Source organism: Neoarius graeffei, chromosome 13 (genome assembly GCF_027579695.1).
Source record: "Neoarius graeffei isolate fNeoGra1 chromosome 13, fNeoGra1.pri, whole genome shotgun sequence".
Classification (NCBI taxonomy): domain Eukaryota; kingdom Metazoa; phylum Chordata; class Actinopteri; order Siluriformes; family Ariidae; genus Neoarius; species Neoarius graeffei.
This window is the reverse complement of record NC_083581.1, coordinates 10,218,600-10,246,510: the sequence shown is the minus strand read 5'-3', so window position 1 is coordinate 10,246,510 and position 27,911 is coordinate 10,218,600. Positions and strand designations below refer to the sequence as shown.

Below are 27,911 nucleotides of genomic sequence, written 5' to 3'. Positions count from 1 at the left end.
ATCAATTGCACATTTTTTAATCAACTCAGCATCGGCGAATGGTTTCTTAGCTTTAGCTTGCTTCCATGAAACATGCCTGATGCAGCTGGTGTGCTCTCTCATGCCGATGTTGATTTTCACATAATAGAAATGGAGTGCTTGTATGACGCTATCATGTTTGCTATTTTTTTGTTTGCACTGATCTGATTTTGCAGGGTAGTTGGCATTGAAACTGGCAGAATGCATAGTGTTAAAGTGCCATTTTAGATTTTCTGCTTTGCAGACAGCTACGGCCTGCATGCACATCACGCATGTTGGTTTAGCATTGGCATAGTCTGGTAAAATTAAACAAAATTGGTCATTCCGGTCAGACTTGAACTGACGGTTTTCCTGGTCCACTTTGTGCTTTTTTGTGCAGGCCATGTCGTTCTTTGTTTAGGACCATTAACGTTATTATAAATGTGCCTTACTTACAATATTTCACTTAGATGGCAGGCGGCTTAGGTGGTGTGCACGCAGTAGGCCTTGATTTATGTCTTTTATATCTACATGCGCTCTATGCCAGTGTAGGTCAAAGGTCAAGTGTACGGTGCGGGGTAAGGTCAAAATAATGTAAAGCAGTGCGCACTTTATTTCTCATGTTATGACAGGTGTGTTAGTGCCAGTGGGTCGGTGCGGGCCAGACATTTGTCTCTTTCAGGCCAGATATAAAAGTCATTATTATATCAGCAGATCTTTAATTCTCTGTCTCATTTTGTGGGATGGCCTTGTCTAGGTAGTAAAGAAGAAGAACAACTTTATTTGTCACATATATACTTTCCTCTCTGCATTCAACCCATATGAAGCAGTGAACACACACACATACCCAGAGCAGCTGGGGGTGAGGTGCCTGTTATTCACATGTTATTTTGTCCCATTCTTCCTGCAAACAGGTCTTAAGGTGTGCAACATTACGGGGTTGTCGTTGTCATATTTTTCATTTCTAAATTCTCCACACATTCTCTATTGTGGACAGAGGAGACAGGCACCCTCTTCTTCCACAGCCACACCTTTGTAATGTGTGCAGAATGTGGTTTTATATCTTGTTGAAATCTCCCTGGAAAAGATGCCATCTTGAAGGCAGCATATGTTGCTCCAAAAATCTGTGTAATTTCTGCATTAATGCTCCATCATAGAAGTGTAAGTTACTTTTGCCAAGGGCACTGACACAACCCCATACCCTGGCTTCTGGACTTGTTGCTGGTAACAGTCGGAATCCCGTTTAATAAATATATTACGTTCATTATATCTTCTTCTTAAATCAAAATAATTAGTTTTTTCTTTTGTTTCAGACATGTAAAATTGTAAAATGTAAAATTTTTTACATGTCTGAAACAAAAGAAAAAACGAATTATTTTGAGTCGGAATCCCGACTCTGGAGATAACGCAGAAGAGCGCCTCCGCAATACTACGTGCCAAAATATTTTGCGGAGAGGCACCACTTCCGGGTATCATGTTGCATAGTCCACCAGAACTAAAATAAAGCGATATCCTTGTGCTGACCGATCTAATGGCCCGACGAGATCCATACCAGTTGTCTTGAAGGGGGTCTCAATTAGAGGGAGAGGGCGCAAAGATGCCTTTGGAGTGGCTGCGGGATTTACTAGTTGGCATTCACGGCATGCCACACACCACCAACGAACATCCCTATGAATCCCTGGCCAACAGAACCGGACCATTATTCGGGCTAGTGTCTTATCTTGTCCTAAGTGTCCAGCCATTGGATTAAAGTCAGCTGCATGGAATACGAGTTCCCTACGGCTGTTTGGGATTAACAACTGGGTTATCTGTTCACCAGTTTGAGTGTCCTGCGTCACTTGATACAGCCTATCCTTAATAATAGCAAAGTACGGGAAGGAGGGTGTCACATCTGGTTGGAGAGTTTGACCAACGATTACTCCCACTTGATCAAACGCATGATGCAGAGTCTCATCTCGCGACTGCTCTAATGGGAAATCCTCAAGGGAATCCCCGAGAGAGGGAGGAGGGGTAAGCTGCTCCTCACTCCTCACATCGCACTGACGCTGTGCTGACATAGACAGCTCTGTGACAATTTCCCCAGTCAATGCCACACCAGGATCCACCAGTGACGTATTATCATAGGACCCACCCCCTACTATATGCTCCATTAATTCCCTGAACCCTAACCAATCAGTCCCCAGGATCAGCGGGTGGATAAGATGCGGGTTAACTGCCATCTTTATTCTATGTTTTTCTCCCCGAAATAGAATTTGGAGGAACACTAGTGGATAATTTTGAACATCCCCGTGCACACACAGAACTTTCACCACTTGTGCTCTCCCCAATGCCTCACTTTGCACCAGGTTGTGGTGGATTGAGGTCTGATTACAGCCAGAATCCAGCAACATGTCATATGTATCCCCTTGAACACTCACCAGTATACGATACGCTCTGGCCCAATCGGGGGCAGTCTCTGGTGTGTCGGGGATCCGGACCACAGCTCCCACCTCCATCGCGGAACACTAACCCTGGAGATGCCCAGGTTCCACGCAACGCCAGCACACCAGCCCAGGCTTCACCTCTGCACCGGCGTTATGGATGTCACTCACCTGGGGAGGGCAGACACAGAAGGGACAGACGGGAGGACACCGCAGATGCAGCAGGCCGGCTGGGGGGAGCTGGCTCCCACCTCTGCGGTGGGGGAACGGGACGGGGACAAGAAGAGGTGATGTGTCCACCTGCCACCGGAACAGCCACCAGATGGTCCTTCGCCAGCTCGATGGCTTGATCCAGCAATGCTGGGCAGTGACACTGGACCCACTCCGCTGTTCCTTCTGGAAGCCATTCGATGAACTGCTCCACTGTCACCAGGTCAATGATCCCCTCGGCGTCATGGTCATCCACCCTCAGCCACCGTCGGCAGGCATCCCGGAGCTGTTGGCCGAACGCAAACGGCTGGCCAACCTCCTCCAAAGTGAGCGTCCGGAAGCGCTGGCAGTGTTGTTCTGGAGAGTGGCTGACATGCTGCAGGATGGCTCACTTCAGGTTCTCATAGATGAGTCAGCTGTCGGCGGGGAGCTGCCACGTGGCAAGCTGCGCCTCCACAGTCAGTAGTGGTAGTAGGTGCGCCGCGCGCTGCTCAACCGGCCACCCCCACACTTCGGCCGCTTGCTCAAAAAGCGTGATTAAGTCTTCCGGATTGTCATGCAGCCCCATCTTGGTAAGGATGACGTGGGGGGGTTCTATTGTGGTGGCAGTCGAGGACCCCGCCGACACAAGCAGGTGCCGCAACACCTGGCAGTCTTCCTGCTGAGCCAGTGTCAAGGTTTCAAACTATTGTTCCTGCTCCTTCCGAAGGGTGATCAGCGCTTGATGCTGGTTCTGTTGGACGGTAGCGAGGGCATGGATCAAGTCCTTAAATGGGGAGGACTCAATTGGTGGTTCTCTTCAGTATGCAGGGTTTCGGCACCACTGTAGTATTTCCCTGACGTGGGTGGAATACTGAAGCATGGCAGACGGGAGATGATGTTCACACACAACTTTATTTTTTTAATTTTGCTTTTCAGCTTTACTTGGCGCACACACACACACACACACACACACACACACACGTGTTCTCACTGGGAGAGCTCCCCTCTCATCACTCTCTCTCTCCTTTTCTACCTTCCGTCTTCACTGCAAAACACACAAACACAAAATTAATCGACAACAGGTATACTGACTTCACTTTGCCACTCACCTTCCCCCTACCCTGCCCTCCATTCACAAACTGACACTTGGCCACGCCCCTGCTGCTACACTATCATTATAGTTGTACTTATAGTTATCAGTATAGTTATCGGTGTTGTGGGACCAGGCCCTTAGGCACACCATTCTTAGGAATGCAATGGATTTGAAGTCAGATTAAATAAACGAAATAAAAAATAGCACAAATAAAGAAATAAAACTTGTATATGTGCCTGCTAAAACAGTTATTGGAGAATCAGCCATAGTTTTAAATGTATTCACCCAGTTGCTTAGATTGACTTAGATTTGTGTTTCCTTTTCTTTTACTTTACATTCAAGCCTTTTAATTTTGGACCGCAGAACTTTCTTGTCTGATTTCAGAGTTGGGCAGTTATCACACAGTGCGTTTACATGCACATAGAGAGAATCGAATTTCTGCCGTTGCTCGACTGAAATCGAAGTTCAAAATGCCATGTATACACCTTAATTCGGCTGAAATTGAACCGAACTTGATTTCTCGGAATCGAGCTACACGACCTAGATTATGCAATTTCTGCCGAGCTACTTAGTGCATGTATACCCTATTGAGCTACGTATTCGAGCTACTTAATTCAGCACTGCCCCTTCCGGAAGTGACGAGTGACGAGACCACAAGCGGGAAATACAACAGCCTTGGTCGGCATGACAACGAATTATGAATCTTTTCTTTTTGTGGCATTGTTTGCACTGTTAAAATTTAGCTCACTTACTGTATCATCAAATACATCTGTACAGCTGTTGCATAGCTGTGAATTGTGTACATAAACAAGTCATTGTATTTGTGTGTGTGTGTATATATATATATATATATATATATATATATATATATATATATATATATATGTCCAACATCTGAAGAATGTCAATAAAAACAAAACAATTGAACTTTTTGTGTTTATTAAGACATAAGTTAAATTGTAAGCAAAAAAAAAAATTTTTTTTTTTAAGCAAAAAATGGACTTTAGAAAAATATACAATTGTGCAAAATAAGTTGTCTTACAAAACAGTGGTCTGCGCAGGACAGTTTGTAGCCATACAGTCTGTTAGAGCAAGCCTAACAGCTTGAGCATGGAACTTGTGAACACGGAACTGATAACTTTGTTTATACTCTTGAATAGCTCTTCTTCATGACGACAACCGGAAGTGTACCAACACGATGGGGCATGTAGCGCCACCTGTGGCTCGGGTGCACAATGTACCTCACAATAGCTCGATTTCCTTGTGTGCATGTAGGATTGGATTTCTCTGGCACCCCTGCTGGGACCCTTTGCTCGATTACCAACAGCAGCTCGATTTGGATGTGCATGTAAACGCACTGACAGTCAACATGGCATTTTGAACTTCGATTTCAGTCGAGCAACGGCAGAAATTCGATTCTCTCTACAGGTATGTGCATGTAAACGCACTGACTAAATTAGAGGTGTACTTGATGACAATGGCTGTCTAGTAAAGTCTGGAGTGACAGTTGCAAAAGTACTTGAATGAGAGAGTGTCATTGTAAAAATCTTTTAAGGTTGCAGAGATACGTGATTTTAGTAAAAATCAATAACGCTAACTGCATGCTGACCCCCCCACCTACCTAATGTAGCACAAAATAGAAATGGTCTACATGGTCCTAATTGGTACTGTTAGAACCAGAAAAGGTTGTAGATTTATGAGCAACTTAGTTTTAGAGGTTAACCCAAACAAATTCCTAGCTGCTGTGCGCTCGCTGCACACATTGCATATGGCGCAACGCGTCACCCGCTTCTGCTGGCTCCAGCACTGAAAGTGCCTAACACAAGCTTGACACTTACTGTCCGGTGAGCTCTTTGGGATGGCGCTTCTGACTTTTGATTCCAGATCGTAGGCACTGCTTCGTGTACCAGATGTCGCTCAAATTCTTCTGTGTGAATCTGCCTCACAAATTTATCTTTTTCAAAATGTGTGGCGCAGACACCAAAATGTCCTGTCCATACAAATCAAACCCATTCATTCCATAAGTGTCCTGCCGACTTTGGGCTAATGGATCAAAATTCCTCTTTTTTTTTTATCAGCTACACTTGAACAGCCTTGAACAACACACCTCTTAGGAGGCATGCTTTGGTTTTAATTTTGTTTTGAAATTAAAAAAAAAAATGTGCTACACTTTGCAAAGCAGACAAAGTCAGAAATGCTGTGAACTTTTAAGCATTGCACATATGCCATTACTTCCTTTGAATCAACAATAACTTACCAGGAATGCATTTGTGTAATGGCAGACTCAAAGAGCCAAACTTTACCAGCTATATAGAACATGATCCCGGTCTCATATTAAAATACAATTTAGAAAGTAAACTATTTAACATGTCTAGTTTTAGAAGGTATAATTTTCAGGGATTATGTCTGTGGCAGCGGGGGCGTGGTCAAGCGTCGGTCTGTGAATGGAGGGCGGAGTCAGGGAAGGTAAGTGGTAGAATCACTGCACTTGATGGAAATTAACCTGTGTTTGTGTGTCTTCCCCAGTGACCACGCCCTATAAGAGGAGAGGGAGAGCAGAGAAAGGGAGCTCTCCCCCAACCCGAACACTGGTGTGCGTGTGTGTGTAGCTGGGAGAGTGAATGTTGAACGTTGAAAAGTGAGAAAATAAAGACTTATAAAAACTCAGTTCTGGCCTGCCGTGCTTCTGTGCTCCACCCTCCTGCTCAGATTTTACAATGTCATTTTCATCAGACTAACACTTTAAAGAACAAGGTCTTAATACCGTGTGCGTCATACTCTTCAAAAGTAAAAATTGTGCTCTAAACGATCTCAGACCCAATGCACACCTCAAGTTCTAACCACATTCCCTGTGAAACTGGAAAAATACCCTAATAGTCCAGCTCCTACTTACGTCTTTGTATATGCATGGCTGTATTTGTACCCTTTTAGAACACATTATCAGTTCAGTCTGAATGTTGGAAAGACATGGCCTAATGGTTAGAGAAACAGCATTGGAACCAAAAGGTTGCTGGTTTGATTCCCTGGACCAACAGAACTGGCTGAAGTGCCCTTCAGCAAGGCACCTAACCCCCAACTGCTCTGGCAAGAGGGGTGGTGTACCTTGTGTCTGATTAGCCAAAGAAAAACTGATTATGTGATTATCAGTTCAGGTGGGAGCCTGGCCAAAAACTGAATAATATATTTGTGTTATGTTTCATCCCTACTTCCTACTCTTATTCAGGTAGCAATAACGCGATTGCTTCTACTTGGCTCGTTATTTGTTATTCAAGTTTCATAATGGCAAGAAAAGGCATGATGTGTGCAGATGAAACAGAATGCCTCATCACTACAAATAATGCAAAGAGTACATTAAAATGTAGAATTTCATTTGGACAGTGTCAAAAATGCCCCTATTAAATATATAATTAGATGCCCAATTGAACTGTTAAATAATACAAAACTAGCCCTGTGATGACCTGGAGACTTGTCCAGGGTGTACCCCGCCTTTTGCCCGTAGTCATCTGGTATAGGCTCCAGCTTGCCTGCGACCCTGTAGAACAGGATAAAGCAGCTAGAGATGATGAGATGAGATAATAATACAAAACTACCTGGCATAAATAATTGACAAAAAAGATTATATCTGTGTGAAAACAGACATGTGAAGATAAAATTAAACAAACTGTGATGGATCTGCTTTTGTTTCATGTCAATAAGCCTGATATTGTGTTTCTACACTAGATGGAGGAAAACAAATGGTTCAAATGAGATGTATGAGATAGCTTTTTCCATGATGTCATTAATCATGGAATTCGTCGAGCTCACTGTCATTTTCTGACATGTGCTCATTATTGCCAAAACATGAACTAACCTTATGTTGCATAGTATCACATGGTATCGTATGTTGGTATCAGAACATTTTTCTGAGTATGAGTAAATAAGCATTGGAGTATTGGATGAATACCCAATACAATTTTCGGTATCGAGGCATCCCTAGTAGAAGTCCATCACTGAGATTCCACCATTCCCAAAAAGTTAGATTTGGACCAAACTCGGATATGAACATGACCACTATAATAAACAATGTTGCTAAAGTATTATACTAAATGCAAGAGACTGGTCTAGTTTGTACAAATTGTTCAGAAAATACTGCATATGGTCACCAGACAAGATGTCTACCTGCTCCCTAGAGTAATCTCTCATTAAAGTCAACTGGGACCTGGCCAAAGTGTTCAAACACATAAGTTAAATATGTATGACCAAAAAAAAAAAAACCTGACTCAGTTTGAGGGGTTTTGTGAATAATACAGAACACTATTTGGATTTTTTAATGCCTACATCCTGGACAGTGTGAAGTTAAAATTGACACACTGCTCATATCCACACACAATTCCCTGATATTAGACTGGATTTTAACCACAAAGTGAAAACATGGAGGAAGAAGAAGAACCATACTTTACTCCGTGTGCCCCAAGGCTTGACTACTGTACATCTGCGCTCTGGTCTCGGAGGTAACTTGCTCAGTGGATGTTCAGGGTTTACTGCTGGACCAGGCTTTGGTGTAACTTTGGATACTTCTTTTTGACACCGACAGAGAGAGAGAGAGACAGACAGACAGACAGACAGAGAGAGAGATATGGTGAGGGAATGCCTGTTTATAGTTGTTATAATGGCAGGAAGAACAGGAACTAACTTAGCCACACTATATATAACTATGAACAAAAAAGGTTGGAGGGATGTTCTGTGCTAAATTAAAAATTATAATCCATATAAGGTACATAAAACATTCCAGGATATATAATTATTGGAAAATCAACTTTGTGTTCATAACAGTTATTCCACTTTACATTTTACTTCATTAAAGTCATCCTTTTGACAGGAAAGCCGGTACAATTTATTGAGGACAATGATCCAATATTACATATCTGTGAGTGGCATAAGTATGTGAACCTTTGCTTTAAGTACCGGAATCTGGTGTGACTCCCTTGTACAGCAATAACTGCAACTAAACGTTTTCGGTAACTGTTCATCAGTCTTGCACACCAGCTTGGAGGAATTTTAGCCCATTCCTCCATACACAACAGCTTCAACTCTGGGATGTTGGTGGGTTTCCTCATATGAACTGCTCGCTTCAGGTCCTTCCACAACATTTTGATTGGATTAAGGTCAGGACTTTGACTTGGCCATTCCAAAACATTAACTTTATTCTTCTTTAACCATTCTTTGGTAGAATGACTTGTGCGCTTAGGGTTGTTGTCTTGATGCATGACCCACCTTCTCTTGAGATTCAGTTCATGGACAAATGTCCTGACATTTTCCTTTAGAATTCGCTGGTATAATTCAGAATTCATTGTTCCATCAATGATGGCAAGCCGTCCTGGCCCAGATGCAGCAAAACAGGCCCAAACCATGATACTACCACCACCATGTTTCACAGACGGGATAAGGTTCTTATGCTGAAATGCAGTGTTTTCCTTTCTCCAAACATAACACTTCTCATTTAAACCAAAAAGTTCTATTTTGGTCTCATCCGTCCACAAAACATTTTTCCAATAGCCTTCTGGCTTGTCCACATGATCTTTAGCAAACTGCAGACGAGCAGCAATGTTCTTTTTGTAGAGCAGTGGCTTTCTCCTTGCAACCCTGCCATGCACACCATTGTTGTTCCACAAACATATGTTGTGAAGATCAGACTTTGATAGATCCATGTTCTGTAAATAAAACAGGGTGCCCATTCACACCTGATTGTCATCCCATTGATTGAAAACACCTGACTCTAATTTCATCTTCAAATTAACTGATAATCCTAGCGGTTCACATACTTTTGCCACTCACAGACATGTAATATTGGATCATTTTCCTCAATAAATAAATGACCAAGTATCATATTTTTGTCTCATTTGTTTAACTGGGTTCTCTTTATCTACTTTTAGGACTTGTGTGAAAAACTGATGATGTTTTAGGTCATATTTATGCAGAAATATAGAAAATTCTAAAGGGTTCACAAACTTTCAAGCACCACTGTACTCATGGGGAACTGAGTGCTGACATGAAATAGTACAAATAAACCTGGATTATAACAAAAATACTGGTTTTGAAGTGTAGAATAGAGGTGTCAAACTAATTTTAGTTATTGGGCCACAGTACACTTCCAAGTATAGTAGGTTGGACCAAATATCCATTTAACAGATTAGGTCCATACTAGTGCAGCTCAAGCAATAAGAATATTGTGTAAAAGTTCTCTTTTTTTGTAATTTAATTTAAAAAGGTAAACTTTTATATCTTCTATATTCATTAAATCTCATCATCTCTAGCCGCTTTATCCTTCTACAGGGTCGCAGGCAAGCTGGAGCCTATCCCAGCTGACTACGGGCGAAAGGCGGGGTACACCCTGGACAAGTCGCCAGGTCATCACAGGGCTGACACATAGACACAGACAACCATTCACACTCACACCTACGGTCAATTTAGAGTCACCAGTTAACCTAACCTGCATGTCTTTGGACTGTGGGGGAAAACAGAGCACCCGGAGGAAACCCACGCGGAGAACATGCAAACTCCACACAGAAAGGCCCTCGCCGGCCCCGGGGCTCGAACCCAGGACCTTCTTGCTGTGAGGCGACAGCGCTAACCACTACACCACCGTGCCGCCCTATTCATTAAATATAAAGTGAAATATTTCAAGCCTTTTTTTGTTTTAATTTTGATGATTATGGCTTGTAACCCATAAGAATCAGAAATCCAGTCTCTCAAAATTATTAGAGTTTTCCTACGATCAATCAAAAAAGTATTTACAGTACAGAAATGTCCAACTTCTGAAAAGTATGTTCATTTATACACTCAGTACTTGGTTGGGGCTCCTTTACCATGAATTACTGCATCAATGGGGCGTGGCATGGAGGCAATCAGCATATGGCACTGCAGAGGTGTTATGGAAGCCCAGGTTGCTTTGATAGTGGCCTTCAGCTCATCTGTATTTTTGGGTCGGGTGTTTTTTATTTTTCTCTTGACAATAGCCCATAGATTCTCTGATTCAGGGCTGGTTCAGGTCAGAGGAGTTGGCTGGCCAATCAAGCTCAGTAATATCATGGTCAGTAAACCATTTGGTAACAGTTTTGGTGTTGTGGGCAGGTGCTACATCCTGCTGGAAAAGGAAACTGACATCCCCATAAAGCCTGTCAGCAGATGGAAGTATGAAGTGCTCTAAAATCTTCTGGTAGATAGCTGAGTTGACTTTGGGCTTGATAAAACACAGTGGACCAACACCAGAAGATGGCATGGCACCCCAAATCATCACAGACTGTGGAAACGTCACACTGGACTTCAAAAACTGTGCCTCTCCACTCTTCCTCCAGACTCTAGGACCTTGATTTCCAAATGAAATGCAAAATTTACTTTCATCTGAAAAGAGGATTTTGGACCACTGAGCAACAGTCCAGTGCTTTTTCTCTTTAGCCCAGGTAAGACACTTCTGACATTGCCTCTGGTTTAGGAGTGGCTTGATATTAGGAATGTGACAGTTGTAGCCCCTTTCTTGAAGATGTCTGTGCATAGTGGCTCTTGATGCACTTACACCAGCCTCAGTCCACTCCTTGTGAAGCTCTTCCAAGTTCTTGAATTGACTTTTCTTGATAATCCTCTCAAGACTGTGGTCATCCCTGTTGCTTGTGCACCTTTTCCAGTCAGCCTTTCATATGAAACCCCTAAATAAGAGCTGGTCCAATCAATTCACTTCATAAGTCACTTAATTAGTTGATTAAAATCCACCTGTGTGCAATCAAAGTGTCACATGACCTGTCACATGATGTCTGTATAAATCAACCTGTCCTGGAAGGACCCTGACTCTGCTACACTACTAAGCAAGAAACATAAAAACCAAGAAGCACTCCAAACAGGTCAGAGACAAAGTTGTGGAGAAGTATAGATCAGAGTTGCGTCATAAAAAAAATATCCCAAACTATGAATATCCCACAGAGCACCAACAGCAAAATGGAAAGAAAATGGCACCACTATAAACCTTACAAGAGAAGGCCACCCACCAAAATTCACAGATTAGGCAAGGAGGGCATTAGTCAGAGATGCAACAAAGCCACCAAAGATAGCACCGAAAGAGCTGTAAAGATCCACAATGGAGATGGGAATATCTGTCCATAGGACCGCTGTAAGGTGTACACTCCAAGAAAGAGGAACAGTAGCCAGAAAAAAGCCACTGCTTAAAGAAAAAATAAGAAAACCATTTGGAGTTTGCCCAACAGTGTGTGACAGACTCCCCAAACACATGGAAGAAGATGCTCTGTCCAGATGAGATCAGAATTGAACTTTTTGGCCATCATAGGAAACGCCAACATTTGGCACAAACCCAACACTTCCCATCACCCTGAAAACACCATTCACAGTGTTGGCACTGTGAGCAGGTGCTAAGTCCTGCTGGAAAAGGAAATCAGCATGTCCATAAAGCTTGTCAAGAGATGGAAGCATGAAGTGCTCTAAAATTTCCTGGTAGATGGCTGTGTTGACTTTGGACTTGATAAAACACAGTGGACCAACACCAGCAGTTGACACGGCACCCCAAATCATCATAGTCTGCAGAAACCTCACACTGGACTTCAAACACCCTGGATTCTGGGCCTCTCTACTCTTCCTCCAGACTCTAGGACTTTGATTTCCAAATGAAATGCAACATTTATTTTCATCTGAAAAGAGGACTTTGGACCACTGAGCAACAGTCCAGTTCTTTATCTCCTTAGCCCAGGTAAGACACTTCTGATGTTTTCTCTGGTTCAGGACTGGCTTGATATTAGGAATGCGACAGCTATAGGCCCTTTCCTGGAGACGTCTGTGCGTGGTGGCTCTTGATACACTGATACCAGCCTCAGTCTACTCCTTGTGAAGCTCTCCCAATTTCTTGAATCAATGTTTCTTGACAATCATCTCAAGGCTGCGGTCATCCCTGTTGCTTGTGCACCTTTTTCAGCCAGCCTTTTCAGCAATTACCTTCTTTGGCTTACCCTCCTTGTGGAGGGTGTCGATGATCATCTTCTGGACAACTGTCAAGTCAGCAGTCTTCTCCATGATTGTGGGTGCATGTACTGAACTAGACCAAGAGATACGCAGTATTTATACTGCTTTACTCAAACTCGAAATGAAATGCTCTAATATTTTGAGATTTTTTTTTTGCGCTGTAAGTCATAATGATCAAAATTAAAAAAGAAAAATGTTTGAAATATTTTAGCTCATGTGTAATGAGTCTAGAATATATTATATTTTCACTTTCTTAAATAACTGATGGAAAATATTGAACTTTTTCACAATATTCTAATTGTTTGAGATGCACTAGTATATTTTATATATCCACATATAGCTGCTTTTACACCTTTTGTAGGGTTACACTTTAGAAGCAATTTAAAAAAAAAAAAACTTGCCCAGAAACAATTACTGTATCAATCATTAGCAAACTTTGTTAGTAACCAAGTTTATGGCTCGGAGATCATTGCTCTATTTTCCCTCCTAATGGAGTAACAGACTCGCTCATTTTTAGATTTAAATTAATTCCAGTCCAGAAGCCGATTTTAATTTAGAACAAGGATTGAGTAGGTTAGACACCACTGGGGTAGAGGATGTGTGCTGTGTGTGTATAGGACAGTGTTTTATACCTGCACTGTGTTTGTTCACATGCCGTGCTACAGGTTTGACTCTGTGCAGAACTGTGTGACTAAATTCCTCCTCCATGAACTGTAACACAACCAGAGACAGAAACCCAACCACACACACACACACACACACACACACACCCTGACATTGGGACATTGTCTCTCCCTGCCAGCAGAGGTCAATAATGAGCTGTCCTGGGTTGCAATATAGAAACACCTGCTCTTCAGTTTATATTAGTGAAGTCTTGCCATTCTCTTGAGTTGGGACATGTTTTTAATGGTGGACAATTTCTGTGTTTTCACCATTTAGCTACTCTTTACATGATTGCCATCCATGTTCATATAGCTCCATTCCCAGGATCTACAGTGGCCCATAGAGTGGAGTATCTATAAAATGACTGACAGAAAGTGGATCCAAACACAAACTTTGAAGACTGGAAATCAGTTTTCTAAATGGGATTTATCAGCAACTTAATACACTTATGCTAAGGCTTTTTATCATGCCCTACATGTCTTTGAGGTTATTTATACCTATTTTAATGAATACAAACAACTTTATTTATTAAAATTGCAGCTTTAAATTAACACAAGGGAGGTTAGATTTAAGACTTCCTAAGACTTTTTAATGCCACTCAGAAAGAATCTATGGCCTGCATTTTCTGACAGATGGAGAGTATCTTACATTCACAAGTAGCCTTGACAATAATGCTGACAGTGTAAAGACTTGAGTAAAAATGCTTTTAGCTTATAAAATAAAATCTTTTTAGGGATTTTTTTGAAGTCAATGATCACCGTTCTCAATAATTGTTAGTGATGGACACATAAGTGAGGCTTGTTAAGCCTTTGTTTTATGGTGTTAAAACATATTGTTAACTTGACTGCAGACTTGATTACTTATTAGCTTATCCAGCCAACAGGCAATGAGCTTATGCCATCATGTATTGTCCGTCCTCTGTTGTCGAGCATCCGTCCGGCGTCATCCACGTTTCATGAAAATCGTATTTTCTCTCTCAATTCTTCACCAATTTTTATTCTTTTTGGCAGGAAGGTGGGTCTGCCTGGGGTGCATACAACTTCTACCCAAATTTGCATAATTGCAATTAATAATGAAGATATGGAGTCATTAAGCCCTAACAAGCAGTTTCCAAACAAATTGCTTCTTCTCCCTCAATTCTTCACCGATTTTGATCCTTTCCGGCATGAAGGCAGGGGTACCTAGGGTGCATATAACTTCTACCCAGATTTGCTTAATTACAATTATTAATAAAGTTATGGACTAATTAAGCCTTACTGAGCAGTTCAACAAAAATTGCTTCTTCTTGGTCAATTCCTCGCTGTTTTGGATTCCTTCTGGCAAATACAGTGGTATGCAGAAGTTTGAGCACCCCTGGTCAAAATTGCTGTTACTATGAACAGTTAAGCAAGTTGAAGATTAAATGATCTCCAAAAGGCATAAAGTTAAAGATGACTCACTCCCTTTATATTTTAAGCAAAAACAATTTTTTATTTTCATCTTTTACATTTTCAAAATGACAAAAAAGGAAAAGGTCCTGAAGCAAACGTTTGGGTACCCTGCATGGTTAGTACCTAGTAACACCCCCTTTGGCAAGTATCACAGGTTGTAAACACTTTTTGTAGCCAGCTAATAATCTTTCAGTTCTTACCTGGGGGATTTCGCACACTTGTCCTTGCAAAAGGCTTCCAGTTCTACAAGTTTCTTGGGCTGTCTTGTATGCACTGCTCTTTTGAGATCTATCCACAGATTTTCAATGATGTTTAGGTCAGGGGACTGTGAGGGCCATGGCAAAACCTTCAGCTTGTGCCTCTTGGGGTATTCCATTGTAGATTTTGAGGTGTGTTTTGGATCATCATCTTATTGTAGGACCCATCCTCTTTTTAACTTCAACTTTTTTACAGATGGTGTGGTGTTTGCTTCCAGAATTTGCTGATATTTATTCGAATCCATGTTTCCCTCGACCAATGAAATGTGCCCTGTGCCACTGGCTGCAACACAATCCCAAAGCATGATCAATCCACATCCATGCTTCAGAGTTGGAGAGGTGTTCTTTTCCTGGAATTTGGCACCCTTTTTTCTCCAAACATACCTTTGCACATTGTGGCCAAAAAGTTCTATTTTGATTTCATCAGTCCACAGGACTTGTTTCCAAAATGCATCAGGCTTATTTAGATGTTCATTTGCAAACTTCAGACACTGAATTTTGTGGCTAGGACGCAGGAAAGGTTTTCTTCTGACGACTCTCCCATGAAGGTCATATTTGTTCAGGTGTCACTGCATAGTAGAACGGTGCACCACCACTCCAGGGTCTGCTAAATCTTTCTGAAGGTCTTTTGCAGTCAAACAGGGGATTTTATTTGCCTTTCTAGTAATCCAACGAGCAGTTCTTTCAGAAAGTTTTCTTCATCTTCCAGACCTCACCTTGATCTCCACTGTTTCTGTTAACTGCCATTTCTTAATAACATTACAATCTGACGAAACAGCTACATGAAAACACTTTGCAACATTCTTGTAGCCTTCTCCTGCTTTGTGAGCATCAATTATTTTATTATTCAGAATGCAAGGGAGTTGCTTAGAGGAGCCCATGGCTGTTGATTTTAGGGACAAGTTTGAGGAGTCAGAGAATTTATATAGCTTTGAAATCTGCATCATCTGACCTTTCCTAAGGAAGAATTTGAACAAGCCACAGCTCAATAAGCTATTAAGGTCTGGAACCTTGGTAAAAGTTACCTGGGGACTCAAATGTATTGGGGTGCCCAAACTTTCGCATGGTGTTCCTTTTCTTTTTTCACTCTCCAGTTGTACAAAACAAAAATAATACACAAATCTTACAGAAAACGCTGAAAAGAAATGTGTCGTCTTTACCTTTATGCTTTTTGGTGATCAGTTCATCTTCTGTTCACTTAACTATTCACAGTAACAGTTATTTTCAGTAAAGGTGCCCAAACTTTTGCATGCCACTGTAGGTAGGTACACTGCAAAAAATTGAAAACTAAATTTGAGGAGAAAATTACTTAATACAAGTGAAATTATCTTGCTACATGGACAGATATTTTTACTTGATAAGACATCTTAGAATAAGTTGGTTGCAATCTAGAACTAGGTTTAATAATCTCAGAATTGGTGTCTTGTATTCTTCTAATAGGAAATTCTAGATCGTTTCAACTATTTTCAAGATATTTTCACTTGCTAAGATATCATTTTTTGCAGTGTATTGCTAAGGTGTATATAGCTTCTATATATAGCTTATATATAGTGTATATAACCTGGCAACTTGTCCAGGGTGTACCCCGCCTTTCACCCGTAGTCAGCTGGGATAGGCTCCAGCTTGCCTGCGACCCTGTAGTACATGATAAAGCGGCTAGAGATAATGAGATGAGATGAGATAGTGTATATAGCTTGGAACATTTACAAGGTGGCCCACTTTAGATCATTCCTTCTGAACTAGACGGGGCTGGAGTGAGCTACACCGTCACTGACAGTCTTGTTGTTTGTCGCTGGGGGGGAAGAGGAATGCATGGCTCAGTGATGTTTTTAATGAAGACTCCAACTCATTATCACTAAAGGTGGAGACATGAACTTAGCTCATTATATGTGAAGTTTTATTAAAAGAGTTCGTTATAGTGGGGTTGCAGTGTACCAATTAAGGCCTTAATTTTAGATCAGTGAATTTAATAACTTTTAAGACTTTTGCAGAATCCACAGGAATCCCGAAACAGGCCATAGGTCACCAAAACATCAGTAATTGAACATTAACCCTTCATATAACACAACAGCACTGTTTATTAGCGTGTGTTACCTGTGGGTCCAAGTGCTTGCTGATGTGTTTGTGCAGAAGTGGCCGTTTCAGCAGCGAGTTGACCGAGGGCCGGTCTCGTGGACTGACCTTAAACAGCTGTGAGAGCAGCAGCCTGAGTTCAGCACTGTAACTCTGTGATATTGGAGTGTAGTGCCCCCTACAGATCCTCACAATCAACTGCCTCAAACTGCTGCCTTCAAACTGTTAATGCACATGGACACAGAATCACAGATGTGTAAATGTAAACACACTGATCCAATAATGATAAAAATAAAAATTTTTTAAAAGTCTGTTTTGAATTGCTCACGTTATTTCTTTTTTATTACTCTGAATTATTGTACTCTGGGTGTGAATAGTGGTTTGTCCTATAGTACTCACTGGATGTCTGAGTGTACAGAGCTCATACAGGACACAGCCGAGAGACCAGATATCTCTGCAGAGCAAAGACACAGATATAAATACAGAGGAGAGAGAGAGAGAGAGAGAGAGAGTTAGTCTTTCATCTTAACTGCTGCAAATGTCTGTGGTTTCATCTTTGCCAACTTCCTTCCTAAGTGCCACGTGGCATCTTCGTAAGTGAAACAGTACAGACACAAACAGTGTATGTTTAATCTTTTACAGTTTGTTTATCAAGTCCTACACTGAATCTGATTGGTCAGAAGGTGTTGATTAATTTTCTATAACAGCAGCTCTTGCAGTATATGATTCATATAAAATGTTTATATTAATGTGCTCCTTCTAATTAATTATATTTTTATCTAAATTTATCATTATTTTCTTATTAACATCAAAAGACCAAAAAATGGCAAGCACAAGAACAACTGTAATGTAAATATTACACATGTAACAGTATAATAATATAACTGTCAGACAGGCAGGTACAGATGCATGGGCAGGTATACAGAGCTTTATTGATCTTGGCAAACAAGACAAAGCCGTAATCAACATTCAAAGTCAGGATGCAGGCAAGAGTCAAGTGATCAGCAAACAACAGAGTAGGGCAGACAAGGACAAGACAGGGAAACCAAAAATTAGATCAAAATCAGAATAACAGTCAATGAACTATAAGGCTGGCTAACAACAGGCAAGAAACACTGAGCATATGCTTCACAGTGTGTGCGTGTGTGGAGTGTGCTGAGATAGGTGTGGTTCCTGATTGAGTCCAGGTGTGCATGAAGTTGAGTGAACATGAACGTGAGAGTATCTGATGATGGTAAAGCATAGTGTATGGCAGCCGTGTTTGTAGGCCATGCTGTACTCTGGGAGTTCGACTTCGGCGCCAATTCCGGTGTTGACATGACAATATCAATATAACAATAACTACAACAATAAACATAACCATAAACAGATAAAAAAGCAAGATGTGCTGCTCTTTAATAAATAAACAATTATAATGGTTGAAAAATTCCTGTGGTGAAAGAGGAATAAAACACTTTGGGACATTCAAACTACTTCATACTCATCCATCATTGCGTAGTTTCCTATAACAATGTGCCCCTGAGTGTTTTATTCCTTATTTATTGCACAGTGTTCTGTAAAGGAATAAATAAAGGATCAGGCACATTTCTTTTAAGGATAATTTTAGATCTACTCTGATATGGACACACACACACACACACACACACACACACACACAATGCAATGTGCCACAGTACATACGTTTTGTTGTTATAAGGCCTGTTCTCACAGATCTCAGGAGAAATATAGTGTGGTGTACCGACGCATGTTCTTGCCAGCTCTGTTGTGCTGTACCAACAAAAGACATGAGGCACCATAAATACTTATAGAAATAATTACATATGTACAATATTTAGTCAGAAAAGTTCAGAACAATGTAGAAGCTCACTGGGGGCTTCGCAAATGAAATACATGGTACTCAGAGTCAAGCAGGAAAAATAGGAAAATTAATTAATAATAAATCCATTACAGTGAATTTGTAAGTAGCCAATAAGGTGTCTCCAAAGTACACCCCTATATTTCCTCATAGTCCTAAATAATGGGAATGTGTTACAATAAGACTGTGGCTGAGGGACATCGAAAACCTTATTGTAATGTTGAACATTCTTAATGTTTGTGTGATGACCAGAATGTGTTGCCTGTTCCTTAGTCGGACTTCAGGAACGATCACCAGTATGACAGTCCATTATATGAAATTAATGACGGTGTCAGCTGTCGAGAGCACCAGTCTGAACTCAACTACAAACATGGCCGCTCAGAACTACAACACCCATGAACCATGGCGCCCTCTATCACCTATTTATTAAATACACCTGTTACTCGTTTCCTGGTTCATCAGCCCCTGCTATATAAACACCTCTCCCACTCGATGCAAAGTATCATTCAGTGCTCATTCCTGTCATACCAAGCCTTTATTCTACTGGCTGCTTTATTGTGTTCTCGACCCTCGCTCTCATATCTTTCTTTTTATTCTCTAGCCCTGTCCGCATTGCCCCGTCTACCGATCAATCAACCCTCACCTGTCCCACAACCTTGATTCTTGTCTAGCATTTTGGCTTTGTCTCCAGTTTGCTTTCCCCGCTCTCCCCTACACATATAGTGTGGTCAGAAGTTTACATACAGTGACATAAATGTCATCTTGGATATGAATGTCATGGCAATATTTGGGCTTTCAGTAATTCCTTTGAACTGTTCTTTTTCTGTTGCAGAATGTACAGCATGCATCCATCCATTATCTGTAGCTACTTATCCTGTTCTACAGGGTCGCAGGCAAGCTGGAGCCTATCCCAGCTATGTGCAAGAGACAGGGTACACCCTGGACAAGTCGCCAGGTTATCACAGGGCTGACACAGAGATAAACAACCATTCACATTCACACCTACTGTCAATTTAGAGCCGCCTATACCCTATGTGCACGCCGGAACGTGACGTAATTTCTGCTAAAAGTCAGGATGGTTGTAAACATCCAGTAGCCATTGAAAGCGCACACTGTGCTGTCCATAGCTGCCAACACTCCCGTTTTTTTCCAGGTTTCTCCCGTATTTCAGACCCATCTCTACGTGTACTAAACATGACATGTAAATGGACAAAATTATCCTTTTAACAACGTGCAAACAGCAGGTCTAACCACTACTGCTGTGTGCCATTCTGCACAGCATCAACTAGGTCCAATTCTCACCTGAAGAGATATCAAGGAGATATCAAGGCTCCGAAAACAAATCAAGGAGTTAACCGTCAGCAGCAAGTTCGGTTTGGAGCAGTTTTCTGCCTCTGATGAGGACATACGATTCTATACCAGATAAACAAAAATATCCACTGTGTATGAGTTAGAACCATAGAGCAGTAGGCCTATAACATTAAAAGCAGTAAAAATAACAATACTATCTGGGTGGTATTTGTGTGTGGTCCAGGTACTAACCATAGTTCTTAAATGTCCCAGAGTTGTATTATAGAGATGACAGTTAAGATCAATGGACTACATATTTGCAACTCAATGCTGAGTATTGCTGACAATTATGTAAAGCTTGTTTTGGTTATCAGAGATGATCTGAGTGATGACTGGCAAGGGACAGTAATTTCAACCAGGCAAGCTAGAAAAGGCTGAGGCAGCTCATGTCATCTGTCTGACAATGCAAGTGGTGTGCAGTACAGCCCAGTGGCAGTAATCAAGTAGTGCAATACAGTAGATGAGAAGCACAGGACAGTGAGACAGTATGAGTGGCACGGGACAGTGGCAGGAGACAGTGCATTAGTGCCTGACACTTCCATCAGAAATACAAACACATTAAAAAATAGGCATTTCTAGTAACATGGTTAAACTGAACCAGGACGGTTTGGTTCGTGACCAAAAGACAACAGTCACATCACTAGGCTGCCATCTCAGGCTAGCTAGAATTAACGTTAATGTCAGGGACTTACCTTCAAAATTGCAGAGGTAGATCAAAACGTACGACTTGGCACCCTTTTCAAGTTTACTTTGCGGTGTTGTACTTGATACTCTGATGATACGACACACATCGTTAACAGTATACTTCAGTAACTCCAAGAGGCACCTTGTGAACTTCATCTACTCAGCCATAACATCAGCACTTCCGCATACCGTCCGGAAATATCATACCATCCTTACACCAAACGAGGAAGTGATGCATGCACCGAGGCCATTAACCTAACCTGCATGTCTTTGGACTGTGGGGGAAACCAGAGCACCCGGAGGAAACCCACACAGACATGGAGAGAACATGCAAACTCCACACAGAAAGGCCCTCACCGGCCGCTGGGCTCAAACCCAGGACTTTCTTGCTGTGAGGCGACAGTGTTAACCACTACACCACCATGCCACCTACAGCATACATCTTTAATTTTTATTTAAAAAAATAAATAAATAAAACCCACTAGAATTTGGTACACAAGTTTAAATTTTCTTTGGGTTTTCTGAAATCAACACAGGGTCAAAATTATACATACAGGGTCAAAAATATGCATACAGCACACCTAATATTTGGGTAAAATGTCTCTTTGCAAGATTCACTTTGACCAAACATTTTTGTTTACCATGAACAAGCTTCTGGCAGAATTCTGGTTGGATATTTCACAAATCTTCATGGTAGAATTGGTAGAGTTCAATTAAATTTGTTTTTTTTGTTTTTTTTTTTCTTGACATGGACTTGACTTATAAGCACGGTCCATATATTTTCAACAGGACTGAAGTCAGGATTTGTTTTAAGCTTAACATTAGCCGGCTTTATCCTCCACAACCAGCTCTGATGTGTGTTTGGGTTCCTGTTGTAACTCCCAAGTCCCAAGTCATGTTCAAGTTTCTGATGGTTTATGGTGAAGAATCCTGAAGTAGTCCTCCTTCTTCATTATTCCATCCACTTTGTGTAATGAACCAGTTCTACTGGCAGCAAAACAACCCCAGAGCATGATGATCCTACCACCACCACCAGCTGGTACAGTGTCCTTCTGTACATGGTGGTCATTTTGGCCAAACAACTCAATCTTTGTCTCACCTGACCACACAGCTATCCTCCAGAAAGCTTTTTCTTTGTCCGTGTGGTCAGCTTCAAACTTTAGTTAAGCTTGAAGATGTCAATTTTAGAGCAGGGGGTTATTTCTTGGATAGCAGCCTCTTAGTCCATGGTGATCTGAACTGTAGACAGTGATCCATCAGCTTCCAGTTCATGGCAGGGCTATGCCATGGTGGTTCCCAGGTTGTTCCTGACCATCCAAACCAACTTCCTTTCAGCTGAGGCTGACACTTTGGGTTTTCTTGAAGCAAAGTGGCTTGGCAAAGGGACTACATCTCACAATAACTTGGATACAACTGTTTGAACTGATCTTGGAATTTGCAGTTGTTTAGAAATGGCTCCAAGAGACATTCCGGAGTTGTGTATATCTGCAATCCTTTTTCTCAGATCTGCACTGAGCGCCTTGGACTTTCCCATTTTACTGTGTGTTGGTCAATCCAACGAGTGCTGTAAACAAACCCTTTTTATGAAGGCACAGAGAAGCTACCAGCTGTAGTCAATCATGATCACTAACGGGAAGTTAAGAGACCTTGGCCTTGGCAAGATAAGAGACATTTTGGAAGTTTCAGCACCTCTGAATGAATAATCTAAGTGAGCATATGTACATTTTTGACCCTGTATGTATAATTTTGACACTGTGTTGATTTCAGAAAACCCAAAGAAAATTAAAACTTGTGCACCAAATTCTAGTGTTTTTTTAATTATAGATGTATGCTGTACAATCATTCTGCCACAGAAAAAGAACAGTTCAAAGAAATTACTGAAAGCGCAAATATTGCCATGACATTCATATCCAAGATGACATTCATGTCACTGTATGTAAACTTCTGACCACAACTGTACATCCGTAAGTGCCTGCACCCTGACAGAAATACTTTGACACAATGGATACAGAAGAGAAGGCAAGGCAAACTGCTCTGAGCACTCAGGGGCGCCTCTTGGGGGAACATCAGCAGATGCTCCCTGATCTCAACACCAACCATCTCAACAAGATGGTTCAGCTAGCTGCCGTGATGTCACAGGCCCTCCCAACGCACCCCAAAATCCCCCCAAGTTCCGCGCGTTTGCTTCCATGCCCGCAGAAATATGCCGCGGATGCGCGCAGCTGTAAGGGATTTTTGCTTCAGTACTCCATGTATTTCTCTATGATCCAACACATCTCTGATAAACATAAGATCGCAAGGTTTCTTTCGTTCTTGACCGGCAAGGCAATGCAGTGGGCCAGCATGGTGTGGAGGAGTGGAGGTGAGCACACAACCTCATATGATCATTTCCTTGCACTATTCAAGCATGTGTTTGATCATGAACCTGAGGGAATTGAGGTCAGCGAGAGCCTATTGACCGTCACACAGGGCTTTAGGAGAGTTGCTGACTATACCCTAGATTTCCGAATTCTTGCAACAGCCAGCAGATGGAACGAGCTGGCTCTAAAAGCTGTTTTTTGCCAGGGGCTCTGCCCTGCTGTATTGGGTGAGCTGGAGTGCCGTGATGAACATCTCACCTTAGCCGCCCTGATTGATCTCACAATTCGGCTGGACCATCTACTATCCAGTCCCCCATCACTCAAGAAGGAAGCTGCACCTACTTCTACCACCAATGCTTCCACACCCATGGAGGTCTCACAAACTCATCTGAAACGCTCCGAACGAGATCAGAGAAGGAGAGAGAGCTTGTGTTTCTACTGTGGTTGTGCCAACCATCAGATTATTCAGTGTCCAGTCCACCCACTGTGCACCAGCTCTGCAGAGACCAAGGCTGACCCAGTGAGTCCAGTGAGATCATTTAGAGCTCAATCTTTCAAGGTTACTGAAAGACTGTACTGCTGAAATTGCCTTCCTCAACCCACATACTTTCTGCATTTGTTGACTCAGGGGTGGAGGGGAACTTCATCAACAGCTCAGTCGTCCAGAAGTTCAGTTTGCAGACAAACTCTCTGCAGAGCCCAATCAGCATCTGGACAATTGACGGAGGCCTGATAGGGGATGGCCTCATCACCACCCGGACCACTCCTGTGCACATTCAGGTGGGAGCCCTCCATTCAGAGCTAATCTCACTCCTAGTTACCACTACTGTACATCATGACATCATTTTGGATTATCCTTGGCTGCAGCTTCACAACCCACTCATCTCCTGGCAGAATAAGGAGATTCTCCAATGGTCCCCTACCTGTTTCCAGAACTGTCTTCAGCATCCTCAGTTAAGTCTCTCCTCCACCTCTGTAGAGAGTCCCCATCCTGACTCCCTAGAAGGGGTCCCAGAGTGTTACCTGGACCTAAGGGAGGTCTTCAGTAAGGGCAAAATGTGTGGCCTACCACCACACCACCCCTACGACTGTGCCACTCACCTCCTACTGGGGACTTATCCACCACACAGTCGCATCTACCCTCTGTCCCAGACGGAACAAGCAGTGATGGAGGAGTACATACAAGAGGCCCTCAAGCAGGGGTACATATGCCCATCTACATCACCTGCATCTTCACGGAGAAGAGAGGGGGCGGCCACCGCCCATGTATAGACTTTCGAGGACTCAATCAGATCTCAGTGAAGTACCCATATCTTCTTCCTTTGGTGACCTCAGCTTTAGAACAGCTTTGTAGCCCCAAGGTGTTTTCTAAGTTTTCTAAGCATAAATGATGTACTTTGGGACATGTTAGGGAGATATGTGGTGGCGTACATCAATGACATCCTGATCTACTCCCCAGATGAAGAGAGCCCTCTCCAATATGTCCAATCAGCGCTCAACCACCTGTTAGAAAACCACCTTTATGTCAAAGCTGAGAAGTGCGAGTTCCACATGCATCAGATCTCCTTTCTGGGGTACATCATCAGTGCAGAGGGGGTCAGTATGGACCCCTCCAAGGTCTCTGTGGTGACTTCCTGGCTGGTACCCACTTCAGTCAAGGAGCTCTAATGCTTCCTAGGTTTTGCAAATTTCTATTGCCATTTCATTAGAAATTTTAGTACTCATGTGGCACCCTTGATCTCCCTGTTAAAGCAGGGACCAAAGCACCACCACTGGACCCCTGCAGCCGAAAAGGTCTTCAACAAGCTCAAAACCGCCTTCACCACAGCCCCGATCCTCCAACACCCTGACCCTACCCAACCTTTCACAGTCGAGGTGGACACCTCCAAGACAGGTGTAGGAGGGGTCCTCTCACAGCGCTTCGGCGAGAAGCCCAAGCTCCACCCAATCGCATTCTTCTCAAAGAAACTCACCTCAGCAGAGGGGAACTATGACATTGGGTCATCATCAACTACCATCCTGGTCATCATCAACAGGTTCTCTAAGGCACTGAAACTTGTCCCATTACCCGGCATTCCCACAGCTTTCCAGACCGTCAAACTGTTATTCAAGTATGTATTCAGATACTTTGGCATCCCAGAAGACATTGTCAGCGACTGTGGCCCTCAGTTCATCTCACGTCTATGGGCCAGTTTCATGGAGCAGTTAGGTGTCTCGGTGAGCTTCACGTCCGGATATCACCCCAGTCCAACGCCCAGGTAGAGAGGGCTAACCAGGAGACAGGATGTTTCCTCAGAATCTTCTGCATGCAGAACCAGGGGGACTGGGCCTGTTTCATCCCATGGGCCAAGTATATACAGAACTCTCTGAAGCACTCTGCTACACAACTAACATCCTTTCAGTGCATGCTCGACTACCAACCCCCCCGTTCCCATGGGATGACTCACTGGCACGGGTACAGGCAGTGGAGGAGTGGTTCTTGCACAGCCAATCAGTTTGGGAGGAGGTTCATCAATGCATCGAGTCTGTCAATTGCCAAGTATAAGGAATACGCTGACAAGCACAGGAGTGGCAACCCTGAGTTTTCTCCAGGTGACCAGGTATGGGTATCAACTAAGGACCTCAAGGCACCCAATACTTGTAGGAAGCTACAGGCACGCTACATCGGACCTTACAAGGTGCTCCGACGCATCAATGAAGTCTCCTACAGGCTTGAGCTCCCACCGCACAGTCACTTGTCACCCATATATCCTGTCTCCTGCCTAAAACCTGCTATCTAAGGTCCTCTGTCCATAAACACGCTCACCCCAGACCACTGGTCACCTTGTCCAGAAGTGGATCCCATCTACCAGGTAAAGAGAATCCTAGACTCTAGGCACAGAAGAGGTCAGCTTGAGTACCTGGTAGATTGGGAGGGCTATGGACCTGAAGAGCAAAGCTGGGTAGGAGCAAGGGACATTCTGGACCCTCTCCTGACTCAGGAGTTCCACAGCCAACACCCCAACAAGCCTGCACCCAGAGGGAGAGGGCATCCTAGGAAGAGTATATCTCCTGGAGGGAGCTCCTCGGGGGTGTGTGGTTTGTCAGTAATGCTGTCGAGAGCGCCAGTCTGAACCAAACTACAAACATAGCCGCTCAGAACTACAACACCCACAAACCACAGCACCCTCTATCACCTGTTTATTAAATACACCTGTCACTTGTTTCCTGGTTCATCAGCCCCTGCTATATAAACACCTCTCCCACTCTCACTCAATGTGAAGTATCATTCAGTGTTCATTCCTGTCATACCGAGCCTTTATTCTACAGCCTGCTTTATTATGTTCTCGACCCTCGCTCTCCTATCTTTCTCATTATTTTCTAGCTCTGTCCGCATTGTCCCATCTACCGATCGATTGACCCTCACCTGTTCCACGACCTTGATTCTTGTCTTATGTTTTAGCTTTGTTTCCAGTTTGCTTTCCCCGCTCTCCCCTGCACATACATCCATATGTGCCTGCACCCTGACAGACGGAAGCCCACAACTTTAATCATAATTCAAATAGGATTCATTTCAATGTGGTTGTGGCAGTGGGGGTGTGGCCAAGCAGCAGTTTGTGAATGGAGGGCGGGGTCAGGGAAGGTAAGTGGCTAAGTCATTACACCTGGTGTCAATTAATGTGTGTGTGTGTGTGTGTGTGTGTGTGTGTGTGTGTGTGTGTTTTGTTGCAGGGATGGAGCATAAAAGGAGGGGGAGAGCAGAGAAGAGTCTCTCCCAACCAGAACACATGTGTGTGGCGTGTGTGACTGTGTGAGTGAGAAAAAGCTGAAAAGCTATAGAAAATAAGTGAAATAAAGAATCTGTGTGAACACCAACTCCCGCCTGTCGTGCTTCTGTGCTCCACCTACATCAGGATTCGTTACAGTGGTTAATAGTGCAATACTAACATAATGAATAACATTTATCAGCATTGTTTATTATTGTTATTATTGTTATTATTATTATTACTAGTAGTATTAGTATTAATGCAGCACTGTTTATAGTCCTATCATTTATTCATCATGCTTCAATTATGAGATTAAAACATGCCTCTAATACCCATTACACACACACACACAGAGCAACATACTACACCCACTGACTTGTTTAACATTCTTGCGATGCCAAAGTCTCCGAGTTTGATTTTTGTCCCTCCTTGAGTGAGGAAGATGTTCTAGCAGGTTTCATAAAAGTGATACAAGAAAAAAAAATCTAAATATTAATAAACAATCATTTCTATATTACTGCAACAGTTATTTTGTATGAAATAAATCACGTCAGGACATCCTGTAACAGGAAAATGATCAACATCATGGTGGTAACAGTAACTCTGCTTTGTGTCAGGCTCCATCATAACACCCCATCACTGATTACTGTCCTAATACTACATAACCCCATGTGTTTTAAATGTCACTCTATGGTTTTGCTGCCTATTTGAAGACCATATCCCATGTATCATAAAATATACTGTGATCCTTATTATTGTGATATTTTGCTCATTTTAAATGAGAAGTGTAA

General features: G+C 42.5%; 1 protein-coding gene across 2 annotated transcripts in view; it reads right to left on the bottom strand.

Annotated features, from left to right (window-relative positions):
- LOC132896423 (serine/threonine-protein kinase Nek5) overlaps window positions 1-27,911 on the bottom strand; it is a 186,335-nt gene that overhangs the window by 105,939 nt on the left and 52,485 nt on the right. Inside the window, exons 6-11 of one of the 2 annotated variants that reach the window (XM_060937239.1) lie at window positions 27,497-27,567; window positions 18,806-18,892; window positions 17,525-17,579; window positions 17,147-17,347; window positions 13,335-13,413; window positions 8,137-8,258 (exon numbers count right to left, since the gene is read on the bottom strand). In XM_060937239.1, the coding sequence (XP_060793222.1) occupies window positions 8,137-8,258; window positions 13,335-13,413; window positions 17,147-17,347; window positions 17,525-17,579; window positions 18,806-18,892; window positions 27,497-27,567 (615 nt within the window). The remainder of the gene's footprint in view (window positions 1-8,136; window positions 8,259-13,334; window positions 13,414-17,146; window positions 17,348-17,524; window positions 17,580-18,805; window positions 18,893-27,496; window positions 27,568-27,911) is intronic. The other variant, XM_060937240.1, reaches the window with a different exon arrangement.